The sequence below is a fragment of the Cetorhinus maximus genome, unplaced genomic scaffold (genome assembly GCF_964194155.1).
Source record: "Cetorhinus maximus unplaced genomic scaffold, sCetMax3.hap1.1 HAP1_SCAFFOLD_1368, whole genome shotgun sequence".
Classification (NCBI taxonomy): domain Eukaryota; kingdom Metazoa; phylum Chordata; class Chondrichthyes; order Lamniformes; family Cetorhinidae; genus Cetorhinus; species Cetorhinus maximus.
The window spans coordinates 1-26,216 of NW_027597309.1; the positions used below are offsets into that span (position 1 = coordinate 1).

Here is a 26,216-nt window from a genome sequence, read left to right on the forward strand (position 1 = left end):
AATCAACTCACCTGCCAACAGCTAAGCGCGCAATTGGTTCACGAGCAAAGGACTCTATAGCAGAACATAACACAGTCTCTGAGTGTGTCTCTGTCTCTCTGTTTATCTCTGTGCATGTCCCTCTGTCTCTGTGTCTCTGTCTGCCTGTTTCTGTCTCTCTCTGTCTTAGTCCGCTTAACAGCTGCATATTTTCCAGACCTTATTTCACCTACTGGATCACGTTCGTTCATATTTTGATCAGCTTGCTGTCGATTTGTATTTATGGAATTGCACCAATGGGATTTGCGCAACATGCAAAAACACAACTGGTAAGTGTCCTCCAAGTTACACAGAATGTACAGAATCCTGCCGTTTGGCCCAACTAGTCAAAGGAGGTGTTTCCTTCCTTCCTCCAGATTCATTTTATTTCTACCCCAGAATGTTACTTCAAATTAAGCTAGGAAAGTGGGACTATAGGACGTGGATTAAATTTGTGGCAGAAAGGTTAAGGCTTGTATCAGCATTTGCTTTGCTCTGAGAGTGACCAATATGTAGAGTAATCTGCCAGTCAGAGGAGCACAATCAAACCTGCTTGGAATGGTCAAAATGAAATATGATAACCGGAAAATTAGAGAAGGGGGATAGGCATTAATTGGAGAATTTGGATAATTATTGGGTAGGAATGGGTTTCAATAGGAGTTTATGGAATTGGAGTGATGGATTTTGAAGGGATAATTAAATTATGAGCTGAGGTTAGGCCAATCAGATGATCTTTGGTTAGTTGGGCATCCAACATATCCCATTGCAACCCATTCCTACCAACCTGTTTAGGACCTTAATTCTCCAATGGAAACTCTCCCCTGTCCCCGCACTGGTTCCCCCAGTTCCCCTCCTTTGATTTTCCCCTCCCCTTTCCCCAGTTCTGTCCTCCTCTCCTCTCTCTCACCCTGCCTCTCTTCTTTCCCTCCACACTTATTGCCACAGGAGTAGTGTGGAGTAAGGGGACATATACCTGTAATATTTCACTCGGTGAATAAAATCTATTCCAAGAAAAGACTGGCTCTGTTTCCTTCCTTCACAAACTGGAATCAGGAATATAATACTCATACGCTGCTTTCCCCTCTCCGAACCTGTTTCACCTCCTTCCCCTAGCCCCTCCTACCTTGCCCCCCTGCTCATTTCTCTCTGGGACAGGCCTACTCAGCCAATCTTTGTGAGGTGAGACTATTAAGGAGGAACATTTGACTAAGAATTTCCTGCAATAAGGAAAATGTTGTTACTCTTGGGGCTGGAGTTGTCCTTGAGATGATGGGCATTCCTTCACTTTGTCAGGGGAGCTGAGGCACTCTCCTTACCCATGACTGGCACAGACTGCAGCTCCCAGATGAGGCAATAGAATTTGCACACTGCTTTTTTGTTATTTTTTTATTCTCCCTTCATCCTGTTTTTAAAAAGTCATATTTAACTTGAGTTGGAAAAAATGTGTGTGTGAGCTAATTTAGGACTCTTCCATTCTAAGCTGTTTATTTGGAGAAAGACTGTGGTGAAATAGTTCTTGCCATTGATGTCAGGCTGTTAAACTGGAATTGGCTGCTTTACCATCTTGCTCAAAACCAATTTGTCCCCTCAACTTGGGGCATTAGTGAATATAAATTCAAATTAGAGGAGGTGTCAAAAAGCAGAAATAATGGCAACAAAAGTTCTGTATTAATTCAATTTTTTCAGGTGTTGAGGAATAAAGGGATATACGAGAATGTGCAACACATCCAGCAAGAGAACTTCTGGATTGGACCTAGCTCGGTGAGTAGGTAATGATGTGTAAAGCTTCAGTTGATTTAATTTATTAACAGACACAGTGAGATACCAGACACTCTTGACTCTTTGCAGGTTGCTCTCATTCATCTTGGAGCAAAGTTTTCTCCCTGTTTACGGAGGGACCAATCCATCTCAAAACTCATCGAGAAGGAGAGAAATCAGGAGAGGAACTCTGGCTGTTGTGTTCAAAATGATAACTCTGGCTGTATACAGACGTTGGAGAAAGATTGTTCGGTATGTTTGAGCACCTTGACTAACTTGTGTCATTTACCTTGTCTTTCAATCAAACATTAATGACCAAACCCCAGACTAAACCTTGTCACCTGGATGTGGGTTTAACCCCTCTCCCACTTGCATTTGAGATGTCTGCTTTTGAACAGTCTTGCTTCCATATTTACACCTGAAGTGATTTGTTGTCTACAACTCAAATTCATTTGATGTTTGTGAACTCTTTGATTCCCCTCCAGGCCACGAGGATTAGTGCTGGGGCCTCAGCTATCTACAATCTATATGAATGACTTGCACAAAGAGACAGAGAGTAATGTACATAAAATAAAAAGTGCTGGAAAAACTAAGCAGGTCTGGCAGCATCTGTGGAGAGAGAAGCAGAGTTAACATTTTGAGTCTGAAGGAGAGTCATACAGACTCAAGATGGCAGATGGACCCCGTGGAGAAATGTGAGGCTATTCATTTTAGTCTTAAGAATAGAAAAGCAGAATAGTTTTTTAAAAGGTGTGGAACTTGTAAACGTTGATGTTCCGAGAGACTTGGGTGTGCTCATACAAGGAACGGAAAAGTTAGCATGTAGGTACAACAAACAATTAGGGAGGCAATGGCATATTGGCCTTTGGGGTGATTGGAGTATAGGAATAAAGAAGTCTTGCTACAATTTTACAGGGCTTTCATGAGATCACAATGGAGTACTGTGTGCAGTTTTGGTCTCCATATTTAAGGAAGGATATATTGGAGACAGAACAGCGAACAGGGTTGTCCTATGAGAGGCAGAGTAAATTGGGTCTATATTCTCTGGAGTTTAAAAGAATGATAGGTGATCCCACTGAGAGGTTGTGGAATCTAGAACACAAGGGGCACAGTCTCAGGATAAGCGAGCGATCAATTAGAACTGAGATGAGGAGAAATTTCTTCACTCAAAGGATTGTGAATTTTTGGAATTCTCTGCCCCAGAGGGTTGTGGTGAGGATTGTAGTGCTCCATCTTTGAACATATTTAAGGCTGGGATAGACAGATTTTTGGTCTCTCAGGGAATCAAGGGTATGGGGAGTGGTGGGAAAATGGAGTTGAAACCTTAGATCAGCCTTGGTCGTATTAAGTGGCGGGGCAGGCTCGATGGGCCATATGGTCTACTCCTGTTCCTATTTCTTGTGTTCTTGTGTAGACAGTTTCACCAATGATTAATGTATTTATGATCACATTTCACTAAGTATGATGTCAGAAACCCAGCCCAGATCTTCTTGTATGATATAATACTTTATCTCCCTCACTACAGGAATAGAACTGTCCAATCACAAAACAATTTCTGTGACTTGCTGACGTTTTCTATTTGAAAATACAGGAAACACTTGCTACATTTGTAAAATGGCCGAACCTCCAGTCTCCCTACCTGGAATCCACCAATCAGAGCAGATCATCGGGAGCAGTCTGCCATCAAGACCCAAGGCATGTGAAAGCTGGTATCTGGTAGTTAACATTCATTAAAACTAGTTGGCAAAATCTCACCCTGATATCCTTTCCCCAACCCCCACAATCTCAATACCTTCCTAGCACTGCCCCAATATTGGCCCAATGTCTCTGTGATGCTTTCCCAAAACCTGCTGAGTTTTATCTGGATGTAAAAGCTGGTGTCAGTAATGGTGATCATGAAGCCTTCAGATCTTCATAAAAATCCACTATAATTCTTTAATTAAGGATGATATATTTCCTTCTCGACTGAGTGACTCCAGTTCCATACCAATGTTGTTGATTCTTAAGAGCCTCTTAAAATGGTCTAGCAAGTCACTCAGCTACCACAATAATAATAAAAGCAAAACACTGCAGATGCTGGAGATCTGAAATAAAACAGAAAGTGCTGGAAAAACTCAGCAGGTCTGGCAGCATCTGTGGAGGGAGAAACAAAGTTAACGTTTCGAGCCACTGTGACTACTCACAACAATCAGGAATTGCTAATAAATGTTGGTCTTGTCGGTGACACCTATACCTTGAGAATGAATTTAAAACAGACTTGTGAGACTAACTGTGCTGTTTTGTGTAGAACATGTGAGGAGCCTGCCTCTGCGGAACCACACACCTGGGAGGATGACATTACTCAATGGCCTGTGAGTTTTGCTGTGACAATGTTCGAGATACCAGGAATGCATGGGTATACATATCAGGAGAAGATTGACAGGCTGGGTCTCTTCTCTCTTGAAGAAAGAAAGCTGAGGGGTGACCTAATAGACGTCTTTAAAATTATGAAGGTTTTGATAGAGTGGATACAGAGAGAATGTTTCCTCTTGTGGGGAAGAGCAGAACTAGAGGCTGTCAATATAAGATAGTCACAAAAATCCAATAGGGAATTGAGAAGAAACTTCTTTACCCAGAGAGTGGTGAGAATGTGGAACTCGCGACCACAGGGAGTGGTTGGAGCGAATGCCATCGATTTAAGGGGAAGCTAGGCAAGAATACAAGGGTGAAGGGAACAGAAAGTTATGATGTTAGATTTAGATGAAGCAAGATGGAAGAGGTTCGAATGGAGCATAAAAACTGGAACGGGGACTGTTTGGGCTGAATGGTTTGTTTCTGTGCCGTATATCCAATATAATCCTATGATGGATGGTGGGGAGAATTCATGATGCCATAGTATCTCAAAACACAAGGTCAAGATTCTTTGCTTTCAGCAAGAGAGAGTCTAACCATCTCCCCATTACATTCAATGGCATTACCATCAATAATTCCACTGTCATCAACACCTTGGGGGTTGCCATTGACCAGAAACTGAATGGAATAGCTATATAAATACTGTGGCTACAATAATGGGTCAGAGGCTAGGAATCCTGTGGCGAGTAACTCACCTCCTGACTCCCCAAAGCCTGTCCACCATCTATGAGGCACAAGTCAGGAGTGTGATGGAATACTCCCCACTTGCCTGGATGAGTGCAGCTCCCACAACACTCAAGAAGCTTGACACCATCCAGGACAAAGCAGCCGCTTGATTGGCACCACATCCACAAACATTCACACTTTCCACCACCAACGCACAGTAGCAGCAGTGTGTGTACCATCTACAAGATGCACTGCAGGAATTCACCAAGGCTCCTTCAACAGCACCTTCCAAACCCATGACCACGACCATCTAGAAGGACAAGGGCAGCAGATAGATGGGAACACCAACACCTGGAAGTTCCCCTCCAAGCCACTCACCATCCTGACTTGGAAATATATTGCTGTTCCTTCACTGTCACTGGGTCAAAATCCTGGAACTCCCTCCCTAACAGCACTGTGGGTGTACCTACACCACATGGACTGCAGTGGTTCAAGAAGGCAGCTCATCACCAAGGGCAATTAGGGATGCATGACAAATGCTGGCCAGAATTGCTCATATCCTGTAAATGAAATTTATAAAAATCGTGAAACCAATTTTAAATGGTCTTTCAATGAAAAGGTGTCCAAGACTAGTTACCATAAAGCTTTGTCGGCACAATTAAAGACCCATGCATTGAGGGCCAGGTGATTACTTGCATGGGTTCATTAGCGAACCAACAATGGTTTCATGGTCATCATCAAACTTTTTAAGTTCCAGATTTTTATTGAATTCAAATTTCGCCATCGAACCTGTGTCCCCAGGACATTACCCTGGGCTCTGAAATACCAGGTCCAATGTCAATACCACTATGCCACCGCTTCCCTAGTGGGGGTGGAGATAGCGGAAGGACTTGCCATAATCTTCCAATCTTCACTAGATCCGGGAGAGGTGCCAGAGGATTGGAGAGTGGCAAATATGACACCCTTGTTCAAGAAAGGGTGTAAGAACAGTCCGAGTAACTACAGAGCGGTCAGTGGTGGGTAAGATTTGAGAAACAATAATCAGGGAAAGAGTCAATAAGCACTTGGAGATTGAGGAGTCCGCGCAGATTTGTAAAAGGCAGATCATGTTTGACTAATCTAAGGAAATTGGATGGGCACTTGATGGAATTAAGCTTACAGGGCTATAGGGAATGAACAGGGGAATGGCACTGACTGGATGGTTGTACAGAGAGTTAACATGGGCTTGATAGGCTGAATGGTCTCCTTCTGTGCCATAATGACTCCATGAGTCTACGATTTGCGAACATTGAGGTGATTACTTGGGTTCTGACCAAACTCCTTCATTTAAAGATACAGGAGAACCCATGCAAGTTATCACCTGGCCCTCAATGCATGGACAGCGCCTGCGGAGTGGGAAACAGAGTTAATGTTTCAGTCCAATATGACCCTTCTTCAGAACTGGCTTTGGAACCACCATCAACAACCCTGGGTATGTCCTCTCCCACCGGCAGGATAGACCCTACAAAGCCATGACACAGTGATATACAGGCAGGAGGGAGTAGCCCTGGAAGACCTCAACATTGACTCCAGACCCATGAAGTCTTGAGGCATCAGGTCAAACATGGGTAAGGAAATGTCCTGCTGATTACCGCCTACTGCCTGCTTCCCTACCCCCCCAAGTCAGCTGATGAATCAGTATTCCTCCATGTTGAACACCAATTGGAAGAAACACAGAATGGCAAGTGCACAGGATGTACTATGGGTGGGGACTTCAATATCCATCATCAAGAGCGGCTTGATAGACCACTACTGACCAAGCTGGCTGAGTCCTGAAGGATATGTCAGCCATATTGGGCCTGTAGCAGGTGGTGAGGGAACCAACAAGTGGGAAAGACCTACTTGACCTCATCCTCACCAACCTCCCTGTCGCAGATACATCTGTCCATGACAGTATTGGTAGGAGTGACCACCACACAGTCCTTGTGGAAACAAAGTCCCATCTCCACATTTAAGATGCCCTCCATCGTGTTGTGGCACTACTGCCTTGTTGATTGGGATAGATTTAGAATACATCTAGCAATTCAACACTGGGCATCCATGACATGCTGTGGGTCATCAGCAGCAGCAGAATTGGATACAACCACAATCTGTAACTGCATGGCCCAGCATATCCTTCACTCTGCCATTACCTTCAAGCCAGGGGATCAACCCTGTTCAAGTAGGAGGACAGGAGGGCATGTCAGGAGCAGCACCAGGTGTCAACCTGGTGAAGCTACAGCACAGGGTTACTTGTGTGCCAAACAGCAGAAGCAGAATGTGATAGACAGAGCCAAGCAATCCCACAACCAAAGGATTAGATCAAAACTCTGCAGTCCTGCCACATCCATTCATGAATGATAGTAGACAATTAACCAATTAACTGGAACATAGGAGCAGGAGTAGGCCATTCAGCCCATTGAGCCTGCTCCACCGTTCAGTTAGATCATGGATGATCATCTACCTCAACGCCACTTTCCTGCACTATCCCCATACGCCTTGGTGTCATTAGTCTCCAGAATCTATCGATTTCTGTCTTGAACATACTCAATGACTGAGCTTCCGCTGCTCTCTGGGGTAGAGTTCTGAAGATTCACAACCCTCTGAGTGAAGAAATTCCTCCTCATCTCAGTCTTAAATGGCCTACCCCTTATTCTGAGACTGTCCCCCCTGGTTCTAGACTCACCATCCTATCCACATCCACCCTGTCACACCCTGTAAGAATTTTGTAAGTTTCAATGAGATCACCTCTCATTCTTCTCAATTCTAGAGAATACAGGCCCAGTTTCCTCAATGTCTCCTCATGGGACAATCCCACCATCCCAGGCATTAAGCTGGTGATCCTCTGTTGCACTCCCTCTATGGCAAGTATATCCTTCCTTAGATAAGGAGACCAAAACTGTACACAATACTCCAGGTACAGTCTCTCCAAGGCTCTATATAACTGCAGTAAGACATCTTTAGTCCTGTACTCAAATCCCCTTGCAATGAAGGCCAACATACCATTTGCCTTTCTTATTGCTTGCTGCACCTGCATGTTAGCTTTTAGTGACTCATGAACAAGGACACCCAGGTCCCTTTGGACACCCGCACTTCCTAACCTCTCACCATTTAAGAAGTACTCTGCCTTTCTGTTTTTTTTACTCCCAAAGTGTATAATTCACAATTATTCACATTAAATTCCATCTGCCATGTTCTTGCACACTCACTTAGCCTGTCCAAATCCCCTTGAAGCCTCCTTGCATCCTCTTCACAACTCACAATCCCACCTAGTTTTGTGTCATCAGCAAATTTGGAAACATTATATTTGGTCCTCACATCCAAATCATTGATATAGATTGTGATCAGCTGTGGCCCCAGCACTGATATTGTGGCACCTCATTAGTCACTGCCTGCCAACCTGAAAATGACCCATTTATTCCTACTGTCTGTTAACCAATTCTCAGTCCATACCAGTATATTCCCACCAACCCCATGTGCTCTAATTTTATTTACTAACCTGTGGGACCTTATCATAAGCTTTCTGAAAATCCAAATACACCACATCCACCGACTCTCTATCTACGCTACAAGTAACATTCTCAAAAAACTCCAGTAGGTTTGTCAAACATGATTCCTTTTCATAAATCCATGTTGACTTTGCCCATCCCAATCATTATTTTCCAAGTGTCTTGTTATCACACCCTTTATGGTAGATTCTAACATCTTCCCTACTACTGATGTCAAACTAACAGGTCTGTAGTTCTCTGTTTTCTCTCTCCTCTAAATACCTCTTTATTAATATTAATTTCTTTCAGTTCCTAATTTTCACAAGCCCCTTGGTTTCCGTGTATTTCTGGGAGATTTTCTGTATCTTCCTCCATGAAGATGGACACTGAGTAATTGTTTAGCTTTTCCGTCATTTCCTTACTCTCCATGATAAATTTTCCTGTTTCCACTGTAATGGACACACATTTGTCCTCTCTAATCTTTTCCTTTCCACATACCTAAAGAAGCTTTTACAGTCTGCCTTTATGTTTCTCGCTAGCTTGTATTCATATTCTCTTTCCCTTTTCGTTCTCAGTTTCTTGGTCCTCCTTTGCTGGATTCTAAGTTGCTCCCAATCCTCGGGTTTACCACTTTTTCTGGCAGCCTTATAAGTCACTTCCTTTGATCTAATGCAATCTTTAACTTCTTTTGTTAGCCACAGTTGATTCACTTTTCCTGTTGGGTTTTTATATCTTAGAGGAATGTATATTTGTTATAGACCATGTAATATTTCTATAAATACTAGCTATTCTCTGTATGCAGTCAAGTTTTTTAGTGTATTTTCCCAACCTGCCATAGGAAACTTGCCCATCATACCTTCATAGTTTTATTTGTTCAGAGTTAATACTCTAGCTTCGGAATGAACTTCATCTCTTTCAAACTACATGTAAAATTCTACCATATTATGGTCACTATTTCCTAAAGGTTCCTTTACAATGAGGTTATTAATTTTCCTTTCCTCATTACACGATACTAAATCTAAAATAGCTCAATCCCCATTGGCTTTTCAACATACTGCTTCAGAGACCCATCTCGTACACACTCCAGGAATTCATCCTCCACAGTATTAGTGGTAATTAGGTTTATCCAGCCTATATGTAAATTGAAGCTGCCCATTATTACTGTATTACCCATGTTCCATGCGGCTCTAATTTCCTGATATATACCGTGGCCAATGTCACCACCCCAATTTGGTGGCCTATAAACAACTCCCACCAATATTTGTTCCCCCTTGCTGTTTCTTAGCTCCACCCAAACTGATTCTACATCTTGATCCTTTGACCTAAGTTCCCCTCTCACTAATATACTGATCTCATCCCTTATTAACAGCGCTACACCACCTCATTTTCCTTTTTGCCAATCCTTCCTAAATGAGGAATATCCTCGAATATTCAGTTCCCAGTCTCGCTCACCCTATAGCCACGTTTCCGTAATGGCAATTAAATTATACCCATTTACCTCTGTTTGTGCCTTCAAATCATCTGACCTTGTTGCGAATGCTGTGTGCATTCAGATAGAATGCACTTAACTTTTTCTTTTTAACACTATTCCGCATTCTGATCCTATTTGATACTTGCCTTTGCTTCTTCTAATTTCACTTACTACTTTTCTACTTCCAGTTATCAGTTTTGCTTCCAATCTAAACTCCCTCTTAGGTTCCCATCCCCCTGTCAACCCAATTTAGACCCTCTCTGCAGCACTAGCAAATCTCTCTGCAAGGATGTTAGTCCCAGTCCTGTTAAGGTGTAACCCGTCCGTCTTGTACAGGACCCACCTGCCCCAGAACCGGTCCCAATGCCTCAGAAATCTGATGTTCTCCCTCCTGCACTAATTCTCCAGCCACGTGTTCAATTGCTCAATCCTTCTGTTTCTATGCACTAGTACACAGCACTGGGAGTAATCCTGAGATTACTGCTTTGAGGTCCTGCTTTTAAATTTCTTTCCTAACTCCCTAAGATCTGCTTTCAGGACCGCATTGCTCATCTTACCTATGTTGTTGGTACCAGTGTGGACCATGACCTCTGGCTGTTCACCCTACCACAGAAGAATGTCCTGCAGCCACTCTGTAACATCCTTGACACTGGCACAGGGAGGCAACATACCACCCTGGAGCCACATCTACGGCTGCAGAAATGCCTGTCTGCTCCCCTAACTAACGAATCCTTATCACTATTGCTCTTCCACTCTCCTTTCTCCCCTCCTGTGCAGCGGAGCCACCCATGGTGCCACAGGCTTGGCTTATCCTGCAATCCTCTGAGAAACCATCGCCTTCACCAGCATCCAAAATGATAGACTCAGGGGACTCCTGCACTAGCTGCCTGGTTCTCTTAGACTGCCTAGCAGTCATCCATTCCCTCTCTGTCGGCATGCTTCTAACCTGCAGTGTGCTCGCTTCTCTAACCATGCTGTCCATGCTGTTCCCTGCTTTACAGATGCACCACAGTGACTCCAGCCACCATTCGAGTTCTGAAAGCCACAACGCAAGCTTCTGCAGCTGGTGACACTTCCTGCAGATGTGTTTGTCTAGGACACATGGTGTGACCATGACTTCCCACATTCCACAGGAGGCACATTCCACCCAGTTGAGCTGCTCTGCCATACCTTAAGGAGGAGGAAGCTCCGCAAAATATCCCCATCCTCAATAAAGGGGGAGCCCAGCACATCAGTACAAAAGACAAGGATGAAGCATTTACAACTATCTTCAGCCAGAAGTATCGAGTGGATGACCCATCTCGGCCTCCTCCAGAAGTCCCCAGCATCACAGATGCCAGTCGTCAGCCAATTCAATTCACTCCACGTGATATCAAGACACTGGATACTGCAAAGGCTATAGGCCCTGAAAATATTTGGGCAATAGAACTGAAGACTTGTGCTCCAGAAATAGCCGTGCTCCTGGCCAATATGTTTCAATACAGCTGCAACACTGGCATCTCCAGGGAAATGGTGGTGAGGTCGTAATGTCACTAGTCTAGTTATCTGGATGCCCAAGTTAATACCCTGGGAACATGGGTTCAAGTGACACCAGGGCAGCTAGTGGAATTTAAATTTAATTAATTACTTTAAAAAATCTGGAAATGAAAACTACTCTCAGTATTGGTGCCATTAAACAATCATCGATTGTTGGAAAAACCCATCTGGTTACTAATGTCCTTTAGAGAAGGAAATCTGCCGTCCTTACCCAATCTGGCCTACACATGACTCCAGACTCACAGCAATGTGGTTGACCCTTAACTATCCTCTGAAATGGCCGAAGAAGCCACTCAGTTTGAGGGTAGTTAGCGATGGGAAACAAATGAGGGCCAGTCCACAAAAGGCAAGACAAATCCAACATGACCAATCACCACTTCATTAGTCTAATCTTGGAGTCAGTGGGAATCAGGAGGAAAACTCTCCACTGGTTGGAGTCTACCTAACACAAAGGAGGATGTTTGTGGTTGTTGGAGATAATCATCTCATTCCCAGCATATCTCTGTACGCATCCCTCAGAATAGTTTCCTAGGCGCAACCATAGCTCAAGCAGTCCATGTCCAAATGCAGCAAGACCTGGACAACATTCAGGCTTGGGCTGCTAAGTAGCAAGTAACATTTGCGCCACACAAGTGCCAGGCAATGGCCATCTCCAACAAGAGAGAATTTAACCATCTGCCCTTGGCATTCAATGGCATTACCATCACTGAACCCCCATCATCAACATCCTGGAGGTTACCATTGATCAGAAACTGAATGGACGAGCCATATAAATACTGTGGCTACAAGAGCAGGCCAGAGGCTGGGAATCCTGCAGCAAATAACTCACTTCCTGAATCCTGTCCGCTATCAATAAGGCAAAGTCAGGAATATTTTTAAAAATTAATTTACAGGATATGGGCATCGCTGACTAGACCAGCATTTATTGCCCATTCCTAATTGCCCTTGAGAAGGTGGTGGTGAGCTGCCTTCTTTAACCGCTGCAGTCCATGAGGTGTAGGTACACCCACAGTGCTGTTAGGGAGGGAGTTCCAGGATTTTGACCCAGCAGCAATGAAGGAACGGCGATATATTTCCAAGTCAGGACAGTGTGTGACTTGGAGGGGAACTTCCAGGTGGTGGTGTTCCCATGTGTCTGCTGCCCTTGTCCTTCTAGATGGTAGTGGTCATGGGTTTGGAAGGTGCTGTCTAAGGAGCCTTGGTGAGTTGCTGCAGTGCATCTTGTAGATGGTACACACACTGCTGCTACTGTGTGTCGATGGTTGAGGAAGTGAATGTTTGTGGAAGGGGTGCCAATCAAGCTGGCTGCTTTGTTCTGGATGGTGTTGAGCTTCTTGAGTGTTGTTGGAGCTGCACTCATCCAGGCAAGTGGAGATAATTCCATCACACTCCTGACTTGTGCATTGTAGATGGTGGACAGGCTTTGGGGAGTCAGGAGGTGAGTTACTCATCGCATGATTCCCAGCCTCTGACCTGCACTTGTACCAAACTATTTATATGGCTAATCCAGTTCAGTTTCTGGTCAATGTGACAGTAATTGGCCGGGTTGGATTTGTCCTGCATTTTTGTGTACAGGACATACCTGAGCAATTTTCCACATTGCTGGGTAGATGCCACTTTTGTAGCTGTACTCGAATACGTTCTGGAGCACAAGTCTTCAGTACTATTGCCGGAATATTGTCAGGGCCCATAGCCTTTGCAGTATCCAAGCCTTCAGCCATTTCTTGATATCACGTGGAGTGAATCGAATTGGCTGAAGACTGGCATCTGTGATGCTGGGGATCTTCAGAGGAGGCCGAGATGGATCCTTGAGTGAATTGTTTAATTGTCCACCACCATTCATGACTGGGTATGGCAGGACTGCAGAGCTTAGATCTGACCCATTGGTTGCAGAATCACTTAGCTCTGTCTATTACTTGCTGCTTATGCTGTTTGGCATGCAAACAGTCCTTATCGTAGCTTCACCAGTTTGACACCTCATTCTTAGGTATGCCTGGTGCTGCTCCTGGCATGCCCCCCTGCACTCTTCATTGAACAAGTATTGATCCCCTGGCTTGATGGTAATGGTAGAGTGGCAGGAATTGCCAGGCCATGAGATTGCAGATTGTGTTCAAGTACTATTCTGCTGCCCAGTTCTGGATGCCTAGTTTTGAGTTGCTAGACTTGTTTGAAATCTATCCCATTTAGCATGGTGGCAGTGCCACACAACACGATGGAGGGTATCCTCAATGTGAAGACGGGACTTCGCTTCCACCAGGGTTGTGCGGTGGTCACTCCTACCCCTCCTGTCATGGACAGATGCATCTGCGGCAGGCAGGTTAGTGAGGATGAGGTCAAGTATGTCTTCCCATCTTGTTGGCTCCCTCACCACCTGGTGCAGACCCAGTCCAGCAGCTGTGTCCTTTAGGACTCGGCCAGCTTGGTCAGTAGTGGTGCTACCGAGCCTTTCTTTGTAATGGACATTGAAGTCCCAACCCAGAGCGCACTCTGCACCCTTGCCACCCTCAGTGCTTCCTCCAAGTGGCATTCAACATGGAGGAGCACTGATTCATCAGCTGAGGGAGGGCGGTACGTGGTAATCAGTAGGAGGTTTCCTTGCCTGTGTTTGACCTAATGCCATGAGACTTCATGGGGTCCAGAGTCGATGTTGAGGACTCCCAGGGCAACTCCCTCCTGACTGTATCCCACTGTGCCGCCACCTCTGCTGGGTCTGTCCTCCCAGTGGGACAAGACATACCCAGGGATGGTGATGGTGGAGTCTGGAACATTGTCTGTAAGGTATGATTCCATGAGTATAACAGATTGTTGCTTGACTAGTCTGTGAGACAGCTCTCCCAATGTTGGCACTAGCCCCCAGATGCTAGTAAGAAGTACTTTGCAGGGTTGACAGGGTGGGGTTCGCTGTTGTCGTTTCTGGTGCCTAGGTGCATGCTGGGTAGTCCATCCGGTTTCATTCCTTTTTGTTGACTTTTCAGCAGTTGAATACAACTGACTTTCTTGCTAGGGCATTTCAGAGGGCAGTTAAGAGTCAAACACATTACAGTAGGTCTGGGGTCACATGTAGGCCAGACCAGGTAAGGGCGGCAGATTTCCTTCCCTAAAGGACATTAGTGAACCAGTTATGACTATCGACAATGGTTCCATAGTCATCACTAGACTTTGAATTCCAGATTTATAGTATGTGTTGCAAAACTCTCCACTTGCCTGGATGAGTGCAGCTCCAACACACTCAAGAAGCTCAACACCATCCAGGACAAAGCAGCCTGCTTGATTGGCACCCCATCCACCACCTTCAACATCCACTCCCTCCACGAAAAGTGGACAAATCTCCAGGTCTGGATGATTTGTTTTCCCAGACTGCTGAGGGAGGCAAGGGAGGAGATTGCAGGGGCTCTGACCCGAAGTTTTAATTCCTCTCTGGCCACGGGGGAGGTGCCAGAGGACTGGAGAACAGCTAACGTGGTTCCGCTATTTAAGAAGGCTTGTGGAGATAAGCCAGGGAACTACAGGCCAGTGAGTCTCACGTCAGTGGTAGGGAAACTATTGGAGAAATTTCTGAAGGAGAGAATCTATCTCCACTTGGAGAGGCAAGGTTTGATCAGGGATAGTCAGCATGGCTTTGTCAGAGGGAGGTCATGCCTAACAAATTTGATTGAATTTTTTGAGGAGGTGACCAGGTGTGTAGATGAGGGTGGTGCAGTTGATGTAGTTTATATGGATTTCAGCAAAGCCTTTGACAAGGTCCCACATGGGAGACTTATAAAGGCAAAGGCACATGGGATACAGGGTAATTTGATAAGGTGGGTTCAAAATTGGCTTAGTTGTAGGAGGCAGAGGGTGATGACAGAAAGATGCTTTAGTGACTGGAAGCCAGTGTCCAGTGGCGTACCACAGGGATCTGTGCTCGGTCCCCTATTATTTGTCATTTATATAAACGACATAGATGACAATGTGGGGGGTAGGATTAATAAGTTTGCGGATGACACAAAGATTGGCCGGGTGGTTAACAGTGAGGTTGAGTGTCTTGGGCTACAGGAAGATATAGACGGGATGGTCAAATGGGCAGATAAGTGGCAGATGGAATTTAACCCTGAAAAGTGTGAGGTGATACACTTTGGAAGGAGTAATTTGACAAGGAAGTATTCAATGAACAGCATGGCACTAGGAAGTTCTGAGGAACAAAGGGACCTTGGCGTGTGTGTCCATAGATCTCTGAAGGCAATGGGGCATGTTAGTGGGGTGGTGAAAAAGGCATGTGGGACACTTGCCTTTATCAATCGAGGCACAGATTACAAAAGTAGGGAGGTCATGTTGGAGTTGTATAGAACCTTGGTGAGGCCACAGCTGGAGTACTGTGTGCAGTTCTGGTCGCCACATTATAGGAAGGATGTGATTGCACTGGAGGGGGTGCAGAGGAGATTCACCAGGATGTTGCCTGGGATGAAACATTTAAGTTATGAAGAGAGGTTGGATAGACTTGGGTGGTTTTTGTTGGAGCAGAGGAGACTGAGGGGCGATCTGATCGAGGTGTACAAGATTATGAGGGGCATGGACAGGGTGGATAGGGAGCAGCTGTTCCCCTTAGTTGAAGGGTCAGTCACAAGGGGCCATAAGTTCAAGGTGAGGGGCAGGAGGTTTAGGGGGGATGTGAGGAAAAACTTTTTTTACCCAGAGGGTGATGATGGTCTGGAATGCACTGCCTGGGAGGGTGGTGGAGGAGGGTTGCCTCACATCCTTTAAAAAGTACCTGGATGAGCACTTGGCACATCATAACATACAAGGCTTATGGGCCAAGTGCTGGTAAATGGGATTAGGTAGGTAGGTCAGGTATTTCTCATGTGTCGGTGCAGACTCGATGGGCCGAAGGGCCTCTTCTGCACTGTGATTCTGTGATTCTGTGTGTGACACTGACACACTGAGGCAGCAGTGTGTGTACCATCTACAAGATGAACTGCAGGAACTCACCAACACTCCTTTGACAAACGCACGACACCTACCCCATCCAGAAGGACAAGGGCAGCATATACATGGGAACACCACCACCTGGAAGTTCCCCTCCAAGCCACACACCATCCTGACTTGGAAATATATCGCCGTTCCTTCACTGTCGCCGGGTCAAAATCCTAGAACTCCCCCCTGCTCCCACTTACAGCACTGTGGATGTATTTATACCACATGGATTGCAGCAGTTCAGGAAGATAGTTCACCACCACCTTCTCTAGGGCAATTAGGGATAGGCAATAAATGTTGGCCTAGCCAGTGATGCCCATATCATGTGAAAGAATAAGAAAAAAAAATGTTAGAACCCTCTTACTTAGTAAAAACTGATACAAAGTGTTCATTAAATATTTTAGCCTTGCCCTGTGCCTCTAAGCATATGTCACCCTCTTTGTCCCTAATAGGACCCATTCCACCTCTTACTACTCACTTATTATTTACATGCTGGTGGAAGATTTTTGGGTTCCCTTTTATGTTAACTGCCATTCTGTTCTCATTTTCTTTCTTTGCCAATCTTATTTTCCTCTTCACATTCCCCTCTCAACTTATTGCATTGGGCTTGGTTCTCACTTGAAGAATTTGCCTGACATGGTTCATACACCATATTTTCTGTTTCATCAAATTCTTTAACCCCCTCATCACCCAAGAAACCTTGGCTTTGGTTCCCCTACTTTTCCTCTTGAAAATCTGGCATTTTGGCTTTTAATAGTCGGTGATACAATTCTCAACATTTTTAAGCCACATTTATGTCGTTGTAACTACATCATATTCCCACACAACTATTTGTGCTTGTAGCTCACCAACCTTTTTCACTCCACTTTGTGAATTCACATGCATACATTATAAACTTGTCTAAATTTGTCTTTGTCTTTGAGTGATTTATTCCTCTTTTCTATTTCTATATGCTAATGCCTGTTGTAGGGTGTTGGTTACAGTTCGGTAGGTCTGAAGAAGTCTTTGTAGTCATACATAGTTAACTGTAAGTCTGCATTGACTCTTAGAACCATTTACAAATATACAGTAAAGGGTAAAAGCTGGGAGCTGTCTCCATGCTGGCTGGTACACACGGCTCTGTCCAACACTAGACTGACCCTGGGTTCGGGTCATGTGTTCTTTTGCACCAGTGTGTGGGTGGCACTGTATTCACTCCCACATTAACCCTATATGTTCCAGACCCTTATACTACAGTGTCCACCCCTCTTACCATTTAGTTTAAGCACTCCCCAACCACACAAGTGAGCCTCCCCGTGAGTATATTGGTATCAGCCCAGTTGAGGTGCAACACCCACCCCTTTTGAATAGATGCCTGCTGCCCCAGAACTGGTCTCAATGCCCCAAGAATCTGAAGCCCTCCCTCCAAACTGCCTCACTAGCTCGGATTGTAGGACCTCATTACCTGCTCTCTATGTTGTTCATACTAATGTGTACTACAACTTCTGGCTCACAATTTCTTCACACTTGTAATGGAAGCAAGGCATCAGTCACCTTATTCACACACAAACACTTCTCCAAAAATACATGATTTAAAGATCACTCGGAGCAACGTAGAAAATGCACTTAAATGATGTCTAAAACGATGCTCTTTGTACAGATTTGCACCTATCAGCCAAAGAAGAATCACACAGGGCTGATACACCTGGACTGTGTTATCAAAGGAAGGCCCTGCTGCATTGGGACAAAGGGCAGGTGAATGTCTTTTTATTATCCTGCATTGGAGAGGAGGTCATTTCCCATTAATTCCTCAGTAATTTGGCAAATCTGATCTTCTTTCTTGTGTAGATGTGAAATCACCACCAGAGAGTACTGCCAGTTTAAGGATGGATATTTTCATGAGGAAGCAGCCTTGTGTTCACAGGTAACAGTGAAATATAATGAACCACATCCTATTCTCGAAGCTCAGACCCAGATCAGCGTTTTGTACGCTCAGGATTTTGGGCTAATATTCTGTCATGACATCAAAGATTTAATGACAGGGAAGATCCCCAGGATACAAGAATCTAAGGGATTGTGAATCCTGAGATCTACAGGATAAACCAGAGAAATGGGTGAGGTGCCTGAACCAGCTGATATCAGCTTTCATTTCCACTCAAACAGTAGATTTCATTGGTCCATTCCTAGGATACCATCCCACTGGTTATCTGACCCACAGTTTACAGGCTGTGTTATGTAGGGGGTCAGTTCTCCACTATAACATGGCTGCTTGCAATGAGCTATGGGTGAACAATGACCCTGTGTTGAAGCTCATTTTTTGGTTTGTTCAGTGACTGATGACACTTCTGTGTTACAGGTTCACTGTCTCGATGAAGTGTGTGGGTTGTTGCCATTCCTCAATCCAGATGTTCCAGATCAAATCTACAGGCTTTGGCTCTCCCTTTTCCTTCATGCTGGGTAAGATGCAATATTCACACATATATCTTTAAAATCCAATTGCTATTTCTAATGCCTTACAGTGCCCAGTGTAAGGGTAAATCCAATTGCTATTTGTCTAATGCCTTACAGTGCCCAGTGTAAGGGTAAATCCAATTGCTATTTGTCTAATGCCTTACAGTGCCCAGTGTAAGGGTTAATCCAATTGCTATTTGTCTAATGCCTTACAGTGCCCAGTGTAAGGGTTAATCCAATTGCTATTTGTCTAATGCCTTACAGTGCCCAGTGTAAGGGTTAATCCAATTGCTATTTGTCTAATGCCTTACAGTGCCCAGTGTAAGGGTTAATCCAATTGCTATTTGTCTAATGCCTTACAGTGCCCAGTGTAAGGGTTAAGATTGTTGTGGGCAATTTTTTTTTATTATTTGCTCGTGTGATGTGGGTGATTATGGGTCAGCATTTTTTGCCCATCCCTAACTGCCCTTGTACAGAGGGCATTTAAGAGTCAGCCACATGGCTGTGGGTCTGGAGTCACACATAGGCCAGACCAGATGAGGATGGCAGATTTCCTACCCTAAAGGACTATTGCTAGTTGTTAATTGTGTGTTTCTGACACCAAACTGGAACGATAGTTATTACACAGGAGGACTGTGACAGAATACAGGAAGACATTAATAAACTCACAGAATGGGTGTAAATGGCAAATTAACTCCGATATAGGTAAATGTGAGGTAGTATTTTTTGGTGGGAAGAATAAGGATATCACTTGCAATGATAAGTAGCAAGTAACAGTCACGCGCACACAAGTGCTAGGCAATGACCATCTCCAACAAGAGGGATTCTAACCATCGCCCCTTGACATTCAATGGCATTACCATCACTGAATCTCCCACTATCAACATGCTGGACGTTACCATTGACCAGAAACTGAACTGGACCAATCACATAAACACTGTGGCTACAAGAGCACAGAGCAGATTGGTCACTCGGCAGCAGCTGCAAAGGATTAAAAAGGGAGAGAGGGAATTTTGTTTTAAGAGAGAGGGAAAGAGAGGGAGTAGGAGTGGGAACAGGAGAGAGAAAGAAGAGGAGATAGGGAGCAGGAAAGGGAGAAGAGGAAAGGGAATGGATCTGATCCATGCATTTCCAAAGAAGTAAGTTGTGATATCAGAGGATAGCAGGTAGGTGATTGGTTGGTGAGTATTAGGGTGATGGTTTAAACTAGGACTGGGAAAAAAGTTATAGCTTGACTACTTGAAAAAAAGTACTGTGTTAAATTTATAGCTTAACTAGTTAAACCAATTTATAAAATTTCAATTGGAGTAAGTGTAACATTAAGGAAATTATTGTGAAGAGTATTAGCACAGGGCAGACCCAGAGGCAGCAATGAAAATGAACGGTTCTTACAAGGTACTCATTAGATTGTGACGGGAGGATAGAGATTTTTTTCTTAGACCAGAGGTGGGCAGCTGAGACCTGCTGCTGGTAATTTCTGTGCCAGGGACATGTCATGTGTCTTGGGGGAACCAGGTGTGGGGAAAGTGGCTCCAGCTGCTTGTTCTGGAGCTCAGGATTTCTGGAGTCACTGCAGAGCGTCATGGAGGATGAGAGTTTCCTGGATCGTACATTCCAGGAGGCGATCACCCAACAGGCAGTGAGAGTTCAGAATAGTGGGTGATCATCAGAAAGAGTAGGAGGCAGGAGGTACAGGAGTTTTCAGGTTGTGTGCCACCAGGAAATTAGATGGCCACTTAAGGGAAATAAACTTGCGGGACTATGGGATAATGTGGGGAAATGGACTGATTGGGTTACTGTACAGAGAGCTGTCATGAACTCAGTGGGCTGGATGGCTTCCTATGCTGTGATGACTGGCTCTATAAGGGCAAGTCAGAGGCTTGGAATCCTGTGTAACTTGTAGAGAACAACTTGCCTCTTGACTCCCCAAAGCCTGTACATCATCTAGAAGGCACAAATTAGAAATATAATGGAATATTCCCACTTGCCTGAATGAGTGCAACTCCAAAAATACTCAAAGGGCTTGACCCATCCAGGACAAATCATCCCATTTGATCAACACCACATCCAGCACCATATCACATTCACTCCATCCAACACTGGTGCACAGGGGCAGCAGTATATCCCATGTAACAAGATGCACTGCAGCAACTTGCCAAGGCTCCTTTGATAGCACCTTCCAAACCCAAGACCTCTACCACCAAGAAAGACAAGGGCAGCAACCGCTTGGGAACACCACAACCTGGAAGTTCCCCTCCAAGCCATACACCATCCTGACTGGGAAATATATCGCCGTTCCTTCACTGTCGCTGGGTCAAACTCCTGGAACTCCCTCCCTAACAGCACTGTGGGTGTACCTACACCACATGGACTGCAGCGGTTCAAGAAGGCAGCTCACCACCACCTTCTCAAGGGCAATTAGGGATGGACAATAAATGCTGGCCTTGCTCACATCTCAAGGATAAGTAAAAACATAATTACTTTGTAAAATAAAATTCTAAATGGACTAGAGGAAAGAAAGGATCTGAGGATACAGAAACACAAATTACAAAAAGTAACAATGTTGGTTATTAAGGTGGTAAAACAAAACTAATAAAGCACAGGGTTCATTTTTAGAGAAATAGAATTGAAAAGCAGAGAAGTTATGTCAATTTTGTATAAAACCTTGGTTAGACCATACTTGGAATATTGTGAACAGTTCTGGTATCCATCTAATAAAATGGATACAGATGCACTGGAGAAAGTACAAAAAAGATTTTCTAGAATGACACCAGAACTGGGAGATTATACTTTCAGGAAAGATTGAACAGGCTGGAGCTCTTTTCCCTAGAAAAGAGAAGCTTGAGGGGTGACCAGATAGAGGTCTTTAAAATTATGCAAGGGTTTTATAGGGTAGACATAAAGATGTTTCCACTTGTAGGTGAGACCAGAATTAGAGGTCATAAATATAAGATAGTGGCTAATAAATCCAATAGGGAATTCAGGAGAAACTTTTTTACCCAGAGAGTGGCGAGAATGTACAACTCACTACCACAGAGTGTAGTTGAGGGGAATAATATATATACATTTAATGGGAAGCTGTATAAACATGAGGGAGAAAGGAATGGATTATGTTGATAGGCTGAGATGGAAAGAAGTGGGAGGAGGCTTTTGTGGAGCATAAACGCCAGAATGGATCAGATGAGTTGGTTGGTCTGATTCCATTCTGTAAACGCTAAGTGACTATGTAGTTGTGTGTAATCTCTCTTGTGTAGTGTAAACATTTATCTCTATTAAAGAATATAAGTTGGCAAAATAACCTCAATATAAACACAACATTGACACAGATCCATCAATTAAATGCAAACTTCAAACTTAGTTCCGATGAGTAGAGAGATACATTGCCTAAAACCCTGCCTGAATGTCTCCGACACTAACCGCACCATTGTAGACTTGGACTAGTTGCCTTGATCTTGCCCAGAAATTTACTCCAAGACACTTAATGCCTGTTAAGCACAGGTGTAGGATCTGGGCTGGAAGTGATTCACAGCAGAAGCTGTATTAGGAAGGCCTCAAAATGTACTTAAAAGTAAACTTGATTAACAATTCCCACCCCAGCAATAAATTCAGTAGTATAAACATTTAAAAACTGAGGGAATCCAACAATTCATGTCAGCAATTTAATAAAGCACTTTAAAGCCCACAAGACCAATTACTTTACCATTTATGTCATTTTAAGTACTTTTTAAAATCATTTCAAGATTTTTCCATGTTTACTTACATTAAATAAAAGCTTATATACAAACTTATAAAAGCAATTAAATGTCTTAGAAAGATTGAAAATTGTTTTTAAAATAAGCTCAAGAACTAAATAGAACACTCCCCATAAGACTGCTGAACCTTAAGGGACATTTCTTCCACTGCTGACATCCAATTGGGTGTGGCCTCAGCACTCCTGCACCTCACCAGTACCCCTCACGAATATCTTCGCTGATTGCTGCAGCCGGGACAGGAAATCCCTAAAGCTCCGTGCAAAAAGGTAAAGTTGACCAGGAAGAACTGGCCCATGATTTTCATTCAGGATATGGTTTATATGTCAGGGCTATCTTATTGAAAGGGGAAGGTGACACTGTACATTGCTAATAGATTTCTCTCTCTTTCACTATTTCTCACTCTATCACTCTTTTTTCAATTTTAACTCTTCCTCTATTTCTCCATTTTCCCCTCTTTTGGTTTCTCTGTCTCTCTCTCTATCCCCACCCTCTCCATCCTCTCTCCCTCTCTGGTCACTCACTCTGCAGGATTATCCATTGCCTTGTCTCTGTGCTATTCCAAATGAGCATTCTTCGGGACCTGGAGAAGTTGGCAGGTTGGCTGCGCATTTCAATCATCTACATCCTGAGTGGAATCATGGGCAACTTGGCGAGTGCGATTTTCCTGCCATACAGAGCTGAGGTACACACCTGGTTCAGGGGGGTGGGGTTGGCTGGGTGGAGAGGGTATGTGATGGGTCGGGTTTACCTCTTCCCTGAAGACAGAAATGGGAGCCCTACAAAAAAACATCTTTTAAAGCAGCCCAAATTTCTCCATCATCCAGATTTTGGGGCCTATTTCTGGATACTATATATTCCTGGACACAAGACATTCCAGAAAGATAGAGAAAGAAGGAAAGGTCTGGCATTATTGATTAAGGGTAATATTACACTGCTGGAGAGTGAGAATGTCCAACAGGTGTCAAGAACAGAATCTATTTGGTTAGAACTGAGAAACAAAGAGGTACCATTACATTGCTGGATGTATTCTGTAAGCCACCAGCTAATGGGAAATATATAGAGGAGCAAATCTGAAGGCAAGTTACAGAGAGAAAGAAAAGAAAGGCTTGCATTTATGTAGCACCTCTCACAACCAGCAGGCATCTCCAAGTGCTTTAATCCAATGAAGTGTGATCATTGTTGTAATGTAGGAAACACAGCAGCTAATATGCACACAGCAAGATCCCACAAACAACATTGTTATCATAACCAGATGATCTGTTTATTGTGATGTTGATTGAGGGACAAATTTGACACTGAGATTAACTACCCTAATCTTCTTCAAAAGAGTGCCATGGGATCTTTTACACCCACCCAAGCAGGTCAATGGAGCCTCAGTTTAACATCTCACCTGAAAGACGACACCACTGATAGTGCTGCACTCCCTCAGTACTGCACTGGAGTGTCAGCCTTGATTTTGTACTCAAGCCATGGAATGGAACTTGAACACAGAACCATGTGACTCTGAGGCAAGAATGCTAGCAACCAAGCCAAAGCTGACACAAGAAAAACTATAGAGTAGTGTTGGTGGGGGCTTTAATTATCCTAGTACAGAATGGGAAAGTAATAGTGCAAAGGGCAGGAGTTTATGAAGTGTGTTCAGGAGAATTTTCTTGATCAGTATGTTTCTCGTCTAATGAGGAAGGAGGCATTGCTGGACCTGATTCTGGGGAATGAGGTGGGTCAAATGGATCAAGTGTCAGTAGGGAAATATTTAGAGAATAGTGTTCATTCTATCATAAGGTTCAGGTTAGCTGTGGAAAAAAACTTATTTGGAGGAGGGCCAATTTTAGTGGGATGAGAACAAATCTGGTCCAGGTAAAGTGGAATCGTAGATTGGCAGACTAAACTGTAACAGAACAATGGGCTGCCTTAGACTATTAGTTGGCTTTATATAAACAAACATAAGACTTAAATAAAGAAAGACTCACCAATCTGTTGCTTCCCTCATTTTGTTTTATACGGTACTTAACTTAAATGTTTTACTTAACTCTTACTACCTATATATCTCATTTTAATTTACTGAAAAATTGAGAACTCTTTATTGTTGCTGTGCCTTTCTAGTTAATTATAACTTTACCCCGGATATGATTAATTAAGAGAATACTGATTGTAACTATAGGATAAATTAACAAGTTGGCTTTAGTTTTATACCTATTATTTGATCTCGTGTTTATCGTTGATTAAATAAATGTTTAGTAGAACAGAACTTGAGTATTGCTAAAAAAAGAGAGATGTCGAAGTTTTTTGTCTTGCACTCATCAGGACAATTCGCAAGAAAATACCAATGTCGGGGAAACCACATATTTATACTGTGTGAGAAGAGAGAGCTGATTGGTTGGCAAGTGGACTCTGATTGGTAGAGGTATTTTCTTGCAAATTGTCCTAATGAGCGCAAGACAAAAAGCTTTGACAAAAATATCTTTTTTCAGCAATACATAGTTGATTAATTTAATTAAATTACAATAAAAATCTCACTGAGCCACAATAAGATTTTGGGACTAGTAACCATAAACTCGGTCAAAGAGATAGGTTTTATGGACATCTTAGGGAGAGACGGGTGGAGAAGTTTAGGGAGGGAATTATGGAGCTTAAGGCCCAGGCAGCTGAAGGCCTGGCTGTAAATAGTGGAGTGATTAAAACTGGGGATGGATAGGCGGCCAGACTTGGAGGAGCACACTGTAACAAAGATTTTATCTTTCTCCCACACCAGGTTGGCCCTGCAGGCTCCCAGTTTGGTTTGTTGGCCTGTCTCTTTGTAGAATTGTTTCAGAGTTGGCAGATTCTGGAGAAGCCATGGAAATCCTTGATGAAGTTGATCGGAATTGTGCTTTTTCTCTTTGTCTTTGGTATGTTGCCTTGGATTGACAATATTGCACATATCTTTGGATTCATCAGTGGTTTCCTGCTATCTTTTGCCTTCTTACCATACATTACCTTTGGTCAAAGTGATAAATGCAGAAAGAGAATAATGATCATTGTCTCCCTCCTGGTCTTTATTGGACTTACTGCATCTCTGGTGATTTGGTTCTATGTCTATCCTATTAACTGTCACTGGTGCGAGTACCTCACCTGCATCCCATTCACCAGCAAGTTCTGTGAAAAGTACGACCTCGATCAAATCATACACTGAGCAAGAACCGGTGGGCGTATTGTTGGGATAAATGACAATGTGCCTTACAGGGAATGGTGCTGTGCATTGGGAATGGAGCCAGCTAGGGGCTGTAAATTTCCCTGAAGCACTGCCCAGTCTGAGTGATATTCAGGAGCTGAGAGTTGGGATAATAATCAAATGTTGGTGCTGTTAGACTTGGATAATTGGAAAATGGAATGTACTGCCTTCTGCATGAGGGTTTCACATGCTGAATATTTGAAAAACTCATTCCAGTTACTGAATCAATTAATTACTCTGCTCGACAAATACTCTACATAAAAACATTGACATCAGATTTATTTATTCTTTTACAACCATTGAATGTCTTTTCTTCACAAACCATCAAAGGGATGAAATTAATGTAAAAATATGAAGCACCTGCATTCGCCTGTAAATTCCACATCCCGACATTCGCCTGTAAATTCCACAACCTGACATTCGCCTGTAAATCCACATCCCGACATTCGCCTGTAAATTCCACATCCCGACATTCGCCTGTAAATTCCACATCCCGACATTCGCCTGTAAATTCCACATCCTGACAT

At 43.7% G+C, this 26,216-nt stretch overlaps 1 protein-coding gene across 1 annotated transcript; it reads left to right on the forward strand.

The window, feature by feature from the left end:
- Positions 1-169: 169 nt before the first annotated feature.
- LOC144676122 (inactive rhomboid protein 2-like) lies at positions 170-25,981 on the forward strand (the record flags this gene model as incomplete). Its single annotated transcript, XM_078536629.1, has 10 exons — positions 170-308; positions 1,705-1,779; positions 1,867-2,028; positions 3,368-3,471; positions 4,064-4,127; positions 17,936-18,030; positions 18,124-18,199; positions 18,632-18,732; positions 23,007-23,160; positions 25,231-25,981. Coding segments are annotated over 10 exons (1,390 nt in total), but the record flags the coding sequence as incomplete, so codon positions are not given.
- Between the last annotated feature and the right edge of the window lie 235 nt (positions 25,982-26,216).